We start from the raw sequence: 16329 nt of genomic DNA on the forward strand, positions 1-16329 counted from the left end.
CAAACCAGAAACCGTGGACTGATGGCAGCATTCGTGTGAAACTGAAAGCCCGAACCACTGCTTTTAATCAGGGCAAGGTGACCAGAAACATGACCGAATACAAACAGTGTAACTATTTCCTCCGCAAGGCAATCAAACAAGCTAAGCGTCAGTATAGAGACAAAGTAGAATCTCAATTCAACGGCTCAGACACAAGAGGTATGTGGCAGGGTCTACAGTCAATCACGGATTACAAAAAGAAAACCAGCCCCATCACGGACCAGGATGTCTTGCTCCCAGGCAGACTAAATAACTTTTTTGCCCGCTTTGTGGACAATACAGTGCCACTGACACGGCCCGCAACTAAAACATGCGGACTCTCCTTCACTGCAGCCGACGTGAGGAAAACATTTAAACGTGTCAACCCTCGCAAGGCTGCAGGCCCAGACGGCATCCCCAGCCGCGCCCTCAGAGCATGCGCAGACCAGCTGGCTGGTGTGTTTACGGACATATTCAATCAATCCCTATCCCAGTCTGTTGTTCCCACATGCTTCAAGAGGGCCACCATTGTTCCTGTTCCCAAGAAAGCTAAGGTAACTGAGCTAAATGACTACCGCCCCGTAGCACTCACTTCCGTCATCATGAAGTGCTTTGAGAGACTAGTCAAGGACCATGTCACCTCCACCCTAGACCCACTCCAATTTGCTTACCGCCCAAATAGGTCCACAGACGATGCAATCTCAACCACACTGCACACTGCCCTAACCCATCTGGACAAGAGGAATACCTATGTGAGAATGCTGTTCATCGACTACAGCTCGGCATTTAAAACCATAGTGCCCTCCAAGCTCGTCATCAAGCTCGAGACCCTGGGTCTCGACCCCGCCCTGTGCAACTGGGTACTGGACTTCCTGACGGGCCGCCCCCAGGTGGTGAGGGTAGGCAACAACATTTCCACCCCGCTGATCCTCAACACCGGGCCCCACAAGGGTGCATTCTGAGCCTTCTCCTGTACTCCCTGTTCACCCACGACTGCGTGGCCACGCACGCCTCCAACTCAATCATCAAGTTTGCGGACACAACAGTGGTAGGCTTGATTACCAACAACGACGAGACTGCCTACAGGGAGGAGGTGAGGGCCCTCGGAGTGTGGTGTCAGGAAAACAACCTCTCACTCAAAGTCAACAAAACAAAGGAGATGATTGTGGACTTCAGGAAACAGCAGAGGGAACACCCCCCTATCCACATTGATGGAACAGTAGTGGAGAGGGTAGTAACCTTACAAACTTCTCTGGTAAAACCCGACAAGGTAAAAAATCTGCTGTTCTGCCCCTGAGCAAAGCAGTCAACCAACTGTAAGGTTGCTGGATCGAATCCCCAACCCGACAAGGTAAAAAATCTGCTGTTCTGCCCCTGAGCAAAGCAGTCAACCAACTGTTCCCTGGGCACTGAAGATGTGGATGTTGATAAAGGCAGCCCCCTGCACCTCTCTGATTCAGAGAAGTTTGACCACTAGGCTACCTGCCACTCATCTGGAGGTGCTGGGAACTGCCTGAAGGCAAGAGGGACCACAGGGAAGTTACCATCAAAAATGTCTTTGATCGTGGTTAAGATTGAAGAATGGCGGGATTTTGGATAATACAATTCCACAGGAACTAAAGAACCGTTTAATTGTTTGTGAAATACTGAATGAATGTAAGGCAAGAGGGACCACAGGGAAGTTACCATCAAACCTGTCTTTGATCATAGTTAAGATTGAAGAATGGCTGATTTTGGATAACAAAATTCCACAGGAACTAAAGAACTGTTTAATTGTTCGTGAAATACTGAATAATAATACACGAGCGGCACCCATTCAGTCGATATAGATAGATGGGTCACCCATCTGCTAGACTGGATTTTAAATCAATCCATTGAGAGTTTATCAATGGCCTGGAGACAATAGAACTTATTAGCTAACCTAGTTAGCTAGTTTACATATTTTTTCAGACCAATGTGTTTGAAACATTTAATAGTTTTTTTGTTTCCTCATCTGTTCATGCACCAGATTGGAATACAAAGTTTGTTTGCAACTACGTAACGTTACTGCTTTCCTTCATTTGGGTGTAGTTTAACTTTTGTAACTCAACAAGGACAATAATGCAAGCTAGCTAGCCTAGCTAGTTCACATTCCTTGGCTAGCTAGCTAACAACATGAACTTGGCCATTGCTAGCTAGCTAAATGATGATAAATGCTGTTTAATTGGCTAGTTTGCTACCTGCTTGTGTCCTTGCTAGCTGAGTTACTTAGCTAGCTAGCTACCTTGCTAAATTTAGATGGTTTGCCAAAGTTAGTCAATGTTGTTAGCTAGCTAGCTAGCTAACCAACGTTATATGTACATTCAGAGTGGAAAATAGCCCCTTCATTTATGTAGCTAATCTGGTGTGTCTTTCAATTAGGGCAATGGCCAGCCCTAGCATCATATTCACCACAGCACCTCGTGGATAATAGCCATGGAGGTATTTAAAGTTACATTCACTATCTGTTCTTTCTTGCACAGTATTTACTACATTTCAGTATCAGTATTGTTAGGAAATTATGATTAATATGACTGAACAAATCATTTTAAATGGAACTGTAACTAAGTAAACTTATACTCTGTTTTATTATATCTGATTAATTATATGGGTTGTGGACTGTGAAAACAGATATGGTCGTTAGCCTATGGTTAACCCTACAGAAACTTAGCTCTGGGGTTTTTAGATAAGGCAGTGAGTGCATTCCTAGGTTTTCTGTTATTAAAACTGTCAGTTCAGTGGTGATCGATAATGTTGAGGGGTCAAAAGTTATCTGGGAGTGTGTTAGTAAGTTAGAATGAACTTTTCACCTTACTTTGTCCCGGTCGAGAGGAGGGGATTCTGTTAAAGCAATGAAATGACGTCATGATCTGTATATAAACTGCTGCACGTGATTAAGTGGGAGCGCGCTCCAATAATAAATTCTATTACCTATTATTGAAAGACTGGTCTGTGTCTATTTTATGCAAACAAGAAATCTTAGAAATTCTCAAAAATAGATTAAGGGCTTTCAATTGATGAAAGCACATTGACATAATTAAATTACAGTAACAGTTATTGATTCAAAAAGGGCCAGGAGTGAGACACTACAACAGCCCAACAGTGCCAAATTTGGGCCGCAGAGGTAAGAACATACCAACTTAAATGTAAATATACTGAACAAAAATATGAACGCAACAGTACGTCAACAGTATGTCCAATCTGCCTCACAACCCGCAGACCTTGTGTAACCACGCCAACACAGGACCTCCACATCCGGCTTCTTCAACTGTGGGATCGTCTGAGATCAGCCACCCAGACAGCTGATGAAACTGTGGGTTCGCACAACTGAATAACTTCTGCACAAACTATCTCAGGGAATCTCATTTGCGTGGTTGTTGTCCTCACCAGGGTCTTGACCTGAACGCAGTCCGGTGTAGTAACCGACATCAGTGGGAAAATGCTCACCTTTGATGGCCTCTGGCACGCTGGAGAAGTGTACTCTTCACTGATGAATCTGGATTTCAACTGTTCCGGGCAGATAAATCAAATCAAATCAAATTTATTTGTCACATACACATGGTTAGCAGATGTTAATGCGAGTGTAGAAAATGCTTGTGCTTCTAGTTCCGACAATGCAGTAATAACCAACGAGTAATCTAACCTAAAAATTCCAAACTACTACCTTATACACACAAGTGTAAAGGGATAAAGAATATGATAAAGATACATGAATGAGTGATGGTACAGAACGGGATAGGCAAGATGCAGTAGATGGTATCGAGTAGAGTATATACATATGAGATGAGTAATGTAGGGTATGTAAACAAAGTGGCATAGTTTAAAGTGGCTAGTGATACATGTATTACATAAAGATCCAGTAGATGATATAGAGTACAGTATATACATATACATATGAGTTGAGTAATGTAGGGTATTTAAACATTACATTAATATTAAGTAGCATTGTTTAAAGTGGCTAGTGATATATTGTACATCAATTTCCATCAATTCCCATTATTAAAGTGGCTGGAGTTGAGTCCGTGTGTTGGCAGCAGCCACTCAATGTTAGTGGTGACTGTTTAACAGTCTGATGGCCTTGAGATAGAAGCTGTTTTTCAGTCTCTCGGTCCCTGCTTTGATGCACCTGTACTGACCTCGCCTTCTGGATGATAGCGGGGTGAACAGGCAGTGGCTCGGGTGGTTGTTGTCCTTGATGATCTTTTTGGCCTTCCTGTGATATCGGGTGCTGTAGGTGTCCTGGAGGGTACAGCCTGACAGGATGCTCTCAATTGTGCATCTGTAAAGGTTTGTGAGGGTTTAGGTGATAAGCCAAATTTCTGTTGAGCCTTCTTCACCACACTGTCTGTGTGGGTGGACCATTTCAGTTTGTCTGTGATGTGTACGCCGAGGAACTTAAAAAAACGTTCCACCTTCACTACTGTCTCGTCGATGTGGATAGGGGGGTGCTCCCTCTGCTGTTTCCTGGAGTCCGCGATCATCTCCTTTGTTTTGTTGACGTTGATTGACAGGTTGTTTTCCTGACACCACACTCCGAGTGCCCTCACTTCCTCCCTGTAGGCGGTCTCGTCGGTGTTGGTAATCAAGGCCATTACTGTTGTGTCGTCTGCAAACTTGTTGATTTATTTGGTTGCGTGCATGGCCATGCAGTCATGGGTGAACAGGGATTACAGGAGTGGCTGAGCATGCACCCTTGTGGGGCGATAGCACTTCATGATGACAGAAGTGAGTGCTACAGGGCGATAGTCATTTAGTTCAGTTACCTTTCCCTTCTTGAGTATAGAAACATCTTGAGTATAGGTGCCCATCTTGAAGCATGTGGGGACAGCAGACTGGGATAGGGAGCGATTACAGAATATGTCCGTAAACACACCAGCCAGCTGGTCTGCGCATGCTCTGAGGACGGAGCTAGGGAGGCCTTCTGGGCCAGCAGCCTTGCGAGTGTTAACACGTTTAAATGTCTGACTCACGTCGGCCACGGAGAAGAAGAGGGGGGCCCGCAGTCCATGGTAGTGGGCCCCGTCGGTGGCACTGTATTATCCTCAAAAGATTGCTGTTGCTCCCGTCCATATTTCAGAATGCAGCCTTTTGACAGCAAGCACTAATGTAAATGTAATCCACACTTGCATTAGTCCCCTCGTGTGGACATTGTCACAGCCTAAAAGCCAACGAAAAGGCAGCAGACAGACCTACGGTATGTTTTAGCAGGGAAGTTTGGTAGTGATTAGTAACTATGACAATTTTGTCTAACAGATTATGTACCCCAAAGTATATTTTTTAATTCTAGAGTGGGGGGGGGGGGGGGGGGTAAAGTGTAAGGGAATATTTATGAGCGCTTACTCTGGACGGAATCGGCCCCTATGACTTTCAGGCAAGCATTATAATATATTTACAACCCAAAAGTGATGTGAAATGCAATCATAACTTATGACATAGGCAATGTATTTAGACTAAGATGCATCTGGGCTTGATAGCAAGCTAGCTAAACTAACTGCAGGCTAACTAGGCAAAGCATTGCATCATGGGAGACAAAATGCACCCTGGGAATTGTAGAATGCTGTAGACGAGGGCAATGCAGAAGCTTCAAAATGACAAAAACTAGAAATCATGCAGTATGACTAACAAAAACGACAGATCATCACAATGTGTATGAAATCTTACAGTAGTGCATATATACTAACAGCATAATAACTGTTGATAAAGGGGTGGAATTGTCCTTTATCTTATGATAAATGTATTTGAATGAAATACTCTGGGGCCTTGTTTGTGGGCTCATATAAATGAGCTAATAGTCCCCAAAATGTGTAAAAACTCATTACAATATTCAAATTCTCTGTTGAAATACTATACATTTCAGATGTAAAAAAAAGTATTAATAATTTAATGTCAGAACTGATATTTCCATGATGGTGCATTGTCCAAGCGCCATCTGATAGAACCCCCAATGTGGTGGAGCCCAACGTGGGTGGAGAGGTGGGAGAGAGTCCTGTGCCCTGTGTGAGTGTGTTTGGTGAGAGAGAGGGAGAGAACCAGATATGTGTGTGGGGCTACCGTAAGTGAAAGTGAGACAGCGAGGTGTGTGTGTGGGACTGTGGTGCGTGTGAGCATTTCGACAAGGTGTGTGTGTGGTGAACCTCAGGGAGAGTGTGAGGTTTGTGTATGGGGCTGTGGTGATGAGGAAATGTGTCTGTGGGACTTTGCTGAATTTGAGGTTGAGAGAAAGGATTAGGTATGTGGGGACAAGGTTTGTGTGTGGGGCTATGGTGAGCACGAGGTGTATGTATGGGGCTGTGGTGAGCATAAGGCATGTGCGTGGGGCTGTGATGAGAGTGAGGTGTGTGAGAATGAGACGTGTGTGTGGGGCTATGCTGTAGATGAGGTGTGTGTGTGTGGGGCTGTGTTGAGCCAGAGTGTGTGAGCGGGGGTGCAGCCTTTTGACACAGGGAGGGATGTGGAGCATGATATCAGCAGAAGTACTCGTTGGGCTGTCCCTCTATCTTAGCCGTGGCCTCTGAGTCCAGACTGGAGCGGGCCGACAGCAGTCGGTTGGACTCCTCAGGGTTGAGTCTGGTCAGGTACTCACCATCCAACCCTTTAGCCTTGGTCCCGGGGGACAGCGTCTCAAAAGTCACGTACGAATCCTGGATGTCCTTGGACTTCTTGCCCCACATCTTCTGGATGCGCCTCTTGAGTGCGCCACAGCACACGATGACGGTGAGCGGCACGGCGATGACGCACGCCACCGTGATCACGATGACGTTGATGAGCTTCTGGGTGCCGGCTGCGCTGGCCGCCTCATCGGTTGAGAAGATGACACATTGCTCCTTCTTGGGGATCAGGCCCCGGACGCAAACGCAAGCAATGTACTTGGTCTTGGGCACCAGGCCCTCGATGAAGACGCGATTCTGGCCCACAGCCACATTGATCTTGCGCATGTCCCGCTCACCGAAGACAGCGTAGAGCACGCTGAAAGCTGTGGTGTTCTTGGCCTTGGGTGCCCGCCAGTTCAGGGTGATGGTGTTCTCTGTGTCGCCCAACACCTTGACAGAGCGAACTATCCGGTCCGGGTCATACTGGGCCTGGGCCAGGTTGCTCAGGTTGGTTTTCTCCAGCTCCAGGAGTCCGTCTGGACTAGGCAAAGTGGTTGGTCCAGGGATGGCTCTATCTGCCACACTCCCCACACCCTCAGGCACAGGGCTGGAGTCCAACACAACAAGTGGGGGTGGAGGGCTGGTGGTGGGAACCCCTACCCTAGCCACCAGTTTCTCCTGGTATGCTGCTTTCCCTATCCCATTGGGTTTCTTGACTTTGATTTTTTTTACGGCAGCAGCAACCACGCTGGTTAGGTTGTTGTTGTTGTCGGGTTTTGGGGGTGCTTCAGAGATAACTAGGGAGATGACGGCCTCGGCATTGCCGGCGTAGTTATTGGCTTTGCAGACATACTTCCCTGAGTCACGGTAGGACACGGCCGGGACACTGAGGATTGACCAGACGATGCCTTCCTTGGAGTTCTCCTGCTGGACTGTAGCGCCAGAGAAGTGACATGGACACACTATTAGTCAGAGTATAACATTTAAATAAAATAATACAAAAGGTCATACAAAGAGAGAGATTCCCATTGAAAGTGTTTTTTAGTCGAGGAACATCCTTAATCAGCGTCCAGAAAAATGGCCCCAAATATCGAAAACATCCAATAATTGACAAAAAAAATTCTGTAATGAATCCTGTCCTTTACATTAAAAGTAAAGTGCCCAGTATTGAAGGAAAATTAGCTGTGTTGCTTTCACAGTGCATTCTCCCCACAGATGTCCTGGGGCTGACACCAAGGATATAGCTCTAGCTCTCTGTTTAATTACCAACATATTAACGCTACAGGGCAAACTGAATAATTAACCAGGCACGAGTGCAAACTCACACACACGTGTACAGACTCAGAGAGAGAGAAGGCTCTATTCAATCGGTATCGTAGACAATTAGCATTACATTGTGATTTCAATTTAAAGACAATGTTCCCGTGTTAGTGGAGATAAACGCTGCATACTTGTATGTCGGCTCAATCAGAAATTACATTTAAGATTTCTAGCGCGCAATCTGTAACGCTTCAGTGATATAGATTGAATAGAGCCCAGAGAAAAAGAAGCGTAAACACACACATAAACACACCTCAAACACACACACATACACAAATCCCTTGCTGACTTACCTGTCCCATTCAGGGCTTTCCCATCCGCCCTCCGCCAGGCCAGATCAGGACTGGGAATGCCGATGGTCCCGCAGCGCAGAAGCACATTGTTTCCCAAGGTGCTGCGGACTCGCGCCACTGCTGTGTGAATGCGCGGCGCCTGGCACCTCCGCACCTCGGCGTCGCTGAACAGAACACCTGACAGGCTCTCGGGGGCGGAGCAGCGGAGGCGCGTGTCGATTAATGCCACGAAGAGCGTTGGCGACTTCTGGAACTGGATCAGGTCGTACAGGCGGCAGTCACACACCCAGGAGTTGTCATGGAGACCTGGATGGTTGAAGTTCAACTGATTCATTCACATGTCAGAATACAATTGAACTTCGAATTCTGTGATAAATAAAATAAAAAGGACGCTAATGGGGTTTGGTGAGGTCAGAGAAGAGGGGAAGCATAAGAGTTACTATTTGAAGTAGGGGAAATGTTATAAGAAGGGCCCACAGTTTTTCCTGGTCAGGTCACGTGGTCAGGAAAAACTCCTGGCCCTGGTCACTTTCACATTGTGAGAGTGTCTGTCTGGTTACACAGCTTTACTGTGCGGCTACAGCCCTGTGGATGTCTGTGTGAGGATTACTTACATGCTACACTAAACTACAATGACGGTGGTGGTGGTGATGCTGACGATGGTTAAATTGGGATTAAGGCAGTGATCCCACAATACTCAGATCATGTTGGCTTTTCCAGATGCTTTTGGAACACATCACACATTCTTCTCTACTAAGCTATATGGCATTTTAGGACCCCTTTAAGTATCAAAAAAATATATAATTGTTATTTGATGAAAAATATGTATTTGGCCTTTCTGCTATTAGCACGCATTGCATAACAAATTCACTACATTGGAACAACAGATAGTCCCCTCCCCAAAACCAATTTAAAGGAAATTTGTTCTGAAGTGTCTGTCCTATATCTGAGAGATATAAGAAAGATCAGGAAACGTTTTTTAATATATTTTTATTTACATATATTTAACCCCTTATTTTTGTCAAATGGTACCGGCGGACCTTCAGACTAGTATTGTAAAACAACAGACATGTATGTGTTCATCTCACCTTTACACAGATAGGTCATTTTCTTGTGTAGCCTAAACTGTTCGGACGCTACAGACAGAAGTTTGCAGATAGGCTGTACCAACTTGACGAGTCCCAAGACTCGTCAACTCTGACAAACACCGCTCTAACTCCGTCAGCTTTCACAGCAGATACAGAAGTACGACAGAGGTGGGGCCTCGGACATCGACCTTAGGTAAATAAGTTCATTAATAAGTTGATCAATGCAGGTCCTTATAAACCATTTACGGTTCTGTCTCAATCCACTGCATCGCCGGTGTCGGCCATTCGCACCGGTCTTCTCAGGAAAACATATGGTTTTCTCACTAAAGGTCTTCTCACGAAAACATATGTAAAGTCCGAACAGTTTGAGCTAGAAACTATTTGGACCCCACTATCGAAAGCTGAGATTCGCATGGTTTGAGCAATTAATTTTTGGACTATCTTTTTTTGCCATGTATGAATATGTAATCCAATGTGCTTCTATGGGCTAATAGCAGTAAGACCCAATGCAATGTTTCATCAGGTAATTGTTTTATATATTTTTGATACCGCCAGGGGCTTATTACCATATTACATTTTTCTAAAATATATTAGCGTAGTAGATATCGCCATCTAGAGGCTTAGACTCTTAGGGTTAAGGTCACAAAATAGCCCCTAGAACATATCAATGGTTTAACAAGGCAACAGCAAACATGTCATCCCCCACGAATGATGCAGCGTCTCTCCTTGGGCCAATTAGAGACAACAAGTCAAGCACAAACAGGTCAGGAGAGATGCTTGTTCAAAGTTTGGATTACGATTGATTACTATAGCGCTCCACTTGGGTCAATCAGTGTAATTTGGTAAATGATGGCTCTCTATGGCAAGACGCATCATCAAAATCGGGTGAGTGGTGTCTGAGATATCATCATGGGGGACAACAGCAAGCACATAATACAGAGGATGTTTTCGAAAATATATTCAACATTTTAATCCAAAACATTTATGCTGTTGTAACAGTGATATGTACAGTGCCTTGCAAAAGTATTCATCCCCCTTGGCATTTTTCCTAATGTGTTGCATTACAACCTGTCATTTAAAATGATTTTTATTTGGATTTCATGTAATGAACATACACAAAATAGTCCAAATTGGTGAAGTGAAATGAAAAAAATAACTTGTTTAAAAATGCAAAAAAAAAAGAAGTAAAAGCATATGTATTCACCACCTTTGCTATGAAGCCACAAAATAAGATCTGGTGCAACCAATTACCTTCAGAAGTCACAGAATTTGTTAAATAAAGTGTGCAATCTAAGTGTCACATGATCTGTCACATGATCTCAGTATATATATACACCGGTTCTGAAAGGCCCCAGAATCTGCAACACCACTAAGCAAGGGACACCACCAGCAAGGGGCACCATGAAGACCAAGGAGCTCTCCAAACAGGTCAGGGACAAAGTTGTGGAGAAGTACAGATGGGTTATAAAAAAAAAATCCATAACTTTGAACATCCCACTGAGCACCATTAAATCCATTATAAAAAGGTGGAAAGAATATGGCACCACAACAAACCTGCCAAGAGAGGGCCGCCCACCAAAACTCACAGACCTGGCAAGGAGGGCATTAATCAGAGAGGCAACAAAGAGACCAAAGATAACCCTGAAGGAGCTGCAAAGTGAAGATTGGAGTATCTGTCCATAGGACCACTTTAAGCCGTACACTCCACACAGCTGGTATTTACAGAAGACTGGCCAGAAAAAAGCCATTGCTTAAAGAAAAAAATAAGCAAACACATTTGGTGTTCAGCAAAATGCATCTGGGAGACTTCCCAAACATATGGAAGAAGGTCAGTCAGATGAGACTATAATTTAGCTTTTTGCCCATCAAGGAGAACACTATTTCTGGCGCAAACCCAACACCTCTCATCACCCCAAGAAAACCATCCCCACAGTGAAGCATAGTGGTGGCAGCATCAAACTGTGAGGATGTTTTCGGCAGGGACTGGGAAACTGGTCAGAATTGAAGGAATGATGGATGGCGCTAAGTACAGAGAAATTCTTGATGGAAACCTATTTCAGTCTTCCAGAGATTTGAGACTGGGACAAAGGTTCACCTTCCAGCAGGACAATGACCCTAAGCATACTGCTAAAGCAACACTCAAGAGGTTTAAGGGGAAACATTTAAATGTCTTGGAATGGCCTAGTCAAAGTCAGACCTCAATCCAATTGAGAATCTGTGGTATGACTTAAAGATTGCTGTTCACCAGTGGAACCCATCCAACTTGAAAGACCTGGAGTTTTGCATTGAAGAATATGCTAAAATCCCAGTGGTTAGATATGCCAAACTTATTGAGACATACCCCACGATACTTGCAGCTGTAGTTTCTGCAAAAGGTGGTTCTACAAAGTACTGACGGTCAATAATTATGCACGCCCAAGTTTATTTTGTTGTTGTCTTATTTCTGGTTTGTTTCACAAGAAAAAACATGTTGCATCTTCAAAGTGGTAGGCATGTTGTATTAATCAAATTAGACAAACCCCCTCAAAAATCTATTTTAATTCCAGGTTAAAAGGCAACAAATTCACATCTGAATGTACTTACATTCAGTAATCTTGCTCTGATTTGTCATCCTGAGGGTGCCAGAGATAAAATGTAGCATAGTTTTGCTTGATTCTACAGTTTGAACCCCTGCTTGTCTCTAGCGCCACACCCACCCCACCATCTAGATGTGTGAAAGTTAGTGTTTAAGCTAATGATCCATCATATATGACATTCCTGGGAGTGTGTAAATGTACATTTTGTATTACCATATACTTTCTGTATGTTCTCTATAGTTATGTACTTAAATGTATCAATTGACCAATTCGGCACATTTGGGCAGACTTGATACAAAATATTGTCCAATGCTTTACTGGATCAATCTGAAACTTTGCATACAGCCACATATAGTGGCCAAAATCTAAATGTAGCTTAAACTGCAATGTTATATTATGGCATCTCTCTTGCATTTCAAAGATCATGGAAAATATATATATAAAACACTTTTTTTGTATGATCTTTTACCAGATCTAATGTGTTATATTCTCCTACATTAATGTCACATTTCCACAAACCTCAAAGTGTTTCCTTTCATATGGTATCAAAAATATGCATATTCTTGCTTCAGGTCCTGAGCTACATGCAGTTAGAGTTGGGTATGACATTTTAGGTGAATATTGATAATTGATTTTACATTTTAGGATCCGTGTAAGTATTCAATATACATACATACATACATACATACACATACATACATACATACATACATACATACATACATACATACATACATACATACATACATACATACATACATACATACATACATACATACATACATACAGTTGAATTTGACCTTACTGCTATTAGCCTATAGAAACGCATTGAATAACAGATTCACACATGGAAAAACAGTCAAGAAATGTATCAAAAGGAAGTATGTTTTGAATTGTCTGTCCTATATCTGAGAGACATAAGAAAGCTCAGAATATTTTGTTGTTAGAGTGGAGTGATCTGTATACCTTCCTATTCACTTCCATTCGTTTTTCAGCCTGGTACTGGGTTACCTTCAGATGAGTCCCGTGCCACTTTTGGCGGGTATAGAGCAAAACAGAGAACACCATAGTGTTCGTGAGAGTCAAATCTTTCCATCATATTAGTGTGTAGGCCAAACTGCTCGGACAGAAGTTGGCACATCGGCTGTTCTTACTTCCGACAAGTCCTGTGATGCTTCTAGGGGTCGTAAATCTGTTCCAACTCTACAGATGTTTTTGTGAGGAGAATGATTTTTGGGAAGTCTCGTGGTCTGACAAACACAGCTGTATCTCTGCCACCTTCCACCGCAGATGTGGAAGGCCGACATCGGCAGATGCGGTGGATTGCAGCCCATGCAAAAAAAACATATCTATAGCTTAAACAGACAGATTTTGATGGGAATATTTGTATTATGCTAATTAGATCATATAATATATGCCATTTAGCAGACACTTTTATCCAAAGCAACTTACAGCCATAAAGTTCAGCACTGGCGCAGACATCAACTCTAGGGGCCAAAACATTTATAAAGTATTCATAAATAGGCCTCACTTTACATTAGGCCATGCAAAGACTTAACTATAATGATTATTAAATGGTTTACAAGGACCTATATTAAACGTCTTTTGAATTATCTTATTAATCATTATTAAAAACTTAAAATTGTGAATAAATGTTGGAATAACTAGCTAGTTATTCACACACTCAAACAACTTAAGTATTTAATAATACTAACATTTAAAAATGGGGGAGTAATGATAAATAAATGAATAAACTAATTCCATTATCAATGCTTAATTACAAGGTGCTATTAAAAAGTGATAGGGCACTGATGTCCTGTGGCTTTATATTAGAGCTGCCTTCTAGACACATCTCACTTGTAAATGAGATTGTACCTCAATGGTACATGTGATCACCTATTTAATTAGGTTAGATAAATAGAAGGAAAAATAAAAGGTAAAAATCGCTTTGCCTTACCAAGTATCATTTTGGAGCTATCTGGGCCATGCGAAGATTTAACTGTTAGCCAAGTGGCTAGCACCTCGGCCGGGACAGTCAGAAGGTTGTTGCTGGACAGATCCAGGTAGGTCAGGTTTTTTATATACATTGTGGCATCTGCGGGAACTGAGGTCAACCGGTTGTTGTGCAAGTCCAGCAGCCTGAGGCTGGACATATCCATAAGAGACTCCCAGGGGAACGAAATGAGGGCATTCCCATCCAGTCTCAGCTCCTCCAGATCTAGCAGCCCACGGAAACTGTCCGAGTTGAGAGCGGACAGCACGTTAAAGGACATCCAAAGGAACTCCAGATTTCGGAGGTAGTTGAAGGCTTCACTTGGGATCCGTTGGATGGCTGTTTTCTCGATACGCAGCTTGGACGTGTCCACGGGGAAATTGGCAGGCACAAGGGAGATCTCAGGGTCGTTGCAAATGACACTCCTGAGGAAACATAACGGGATGTGTTTCATTTAGGCTTATATTATTTCAATCAAAATGTGTGAGGAAAGAAACAAAGTGATTATTATTTGACCTGTAATTTTGTTTAAAAAAAATAAGAAAGAAATTGCTGTGAATTATTTATGTGAAATTCATAAATTAATTTATATTGGCTATATGTCCATTAATATTATAATTATTTGCATCATAATTATAGTCAATCAATAAAACTCTCACGAACAACTCAACTCCGAGAGATTGTCAGAGATGGAGAGTTGGTCGACCTGCCATCGCAAGATAATCCTACATTAAATACAATTGGACATCATGCACTCCCCTAATTGAATTTGTTCACGTGCTGATGGCACAGTTTGCGGAAAACATATGTGATCACGGGAGAAAAGTATCTTCAATTAGAGAGAATGCATGTGCGCAAACAAATACATCGTGAGCATAAAGCGATCACGTGTTTGGCGTTGTCATTCATTTCTTCTACTCACCTGGACTTAGATCCATCACTTAGGTTGTGAAAAAAACAGCTGCACTGTGACGGGCACGCACTCACCGAGGAGGGAAACGCAACTGTCGCCAGGTAGAGTCCCAGGAAGAACACAAGGAACATTTTGGCCCACATTTATCTGCAGACTGCACAGCTAGTCTGCATGCATCCAGTCAGCGCCACTGAAGCCAAAGAGATCTGAATATCTAATTTACCGGAATATCATCCTTTGGTAGGCTTTGTCCCACCGCTTCGCTGTCCCATAGTGATCAGACTGCTATATGAGTCCCAAGATAAAAAGGATAGACAAGGATTAGCAAAAGGACTGTAGTTCTTTTCAACTGATGCGTATTGCATCCCGGAATCCGCAGAGATGTCCCTATTTATTATCAACGAAAATACTTCCGAATTTGTCATAATCCACTGATGTTTATTTTTTTTCTCCCCCACAAAAACAGTGTGTTCATTTAAGCCCTGCCGTGACTGCTAATCTGTTGTAGGGCTGCGTTGGTTTTGCCACAAGGTGGCCCAAATACAGCACAAATGCCGGATCCAACGGGACTGCTTTGTCAGCTTTGAGCTCCAGAGATTCAATGCATTCATTTTCACATGTGCATTCAGGAAATGTCCTTTGGTATGTGAATACATACTCAATTACCAATTCAGTATTTCAATCAGAGTAATTTAAATGAACAGTGTTATACTAAAAGCTTAAGCATGCAATGTTTATATGTGGGTTAAAGTAACATTGCTAGGAATGAATGGAAGAAAAGACAATCTGAGGATACTTTAAGTGGATTTTGAATTTGAGAAAGCAAATATCCATACAGTTTAGGGGTTAAATTACTTGTTCAAGGGCACAATGGCAGAATATTGGTGACTAGGACACTGATGTCAGCAATTCTCAGGTTGGCGACCCACTCCCCACCAGATGTTTCCTGTCGGAGCTTGGATATAGTATTTATGATGACCCACTCAGACCCTTGCAATAGGCTTTTCATTTTCACTATCTAATAGCACAACCAAATGACTTGAATTGCCATGAAGATTGCATTAATAAAAAAGTACATGGTGCAAATGATCAATGCTGATCAAGATTCTGCACAGATTATTAAAGCAATTGTGAAGATCTCTACAAACCTGTGACCTTCTTCAAAATGCACATTTTCGATGATTACATACGAGAATGTATAGTTACAGTACACCAAAATGTGGCCATGGATGTTTTACTCATTTTAATTGTGTTTGGTCTTCTCCACAGCCAAAAATCTACATAAAAAAAGCTGGACAGTGCATTCGTATAGTATTCAGACCCCTTGACTTTTTTCAAATGTTGTTACTTTACAGCCTTATTTTAGAATGTATTTTCCCCCCATCATCAATCTACACACAATACCCCATAATGACAAAGCCAAAATGTTTGTACATTTATAAAAAAATTTAACGTATATGATATTTATATAATTATTCAGACCCGTTACTCAGTACTTTGTTGAAGAACCTTTGGCAGTG

General features: G+C 42.8%; 1 protein-coding gene across 1 annotated transcript; it reads right to left on the reverse strand.

The window, feature by feature from the left end:
- Window positions 1–5347: 5347 nt before the first annotated feature.
- On the reverse strand, window positions 5348–15200 carry LOC109888740 (leucine-rich repeat, immunoglobulin-like domain and transmembrane domain-containing protein 1). Its single transcript, XM_020479910.2, has 4 exons — window positions 14819–15200; window positions 13861–14321; window positions 8240–8545; window positions 5348–7558 (listed from the first exon to the last, which is right to left on the reverse strand). The coding sequence occupies exons 1-4, from the start codon at window positions 14950–14952 to the stop codon at window positions 6501–6503; spliced, it is 1959 nt and encodes a 652-aa protein (XP_020335499.2). The 5' UTR covers window positions 14953–15200; the 3' UTR covers window positions 5348–6500.
- Window positions 15201–16329: the final 1129 nt, after the last annotated feature.

The sequence above is a fragment of the Oncorhynchus kisutch genome, linkage group LG4 (genome assembly GCF_002021735.2).
Source record: "Oncorhynchus kisutch isolate 150728-3 linkage group LG4, Okis_V2, whole genome shotgun sequence".
NCBI lineage: Eukaryota > Metazoa > Chordata > Actinopteri > Salmoniformes > Salmonidae > Oncorhynchus > Oncorhynchus kisutch.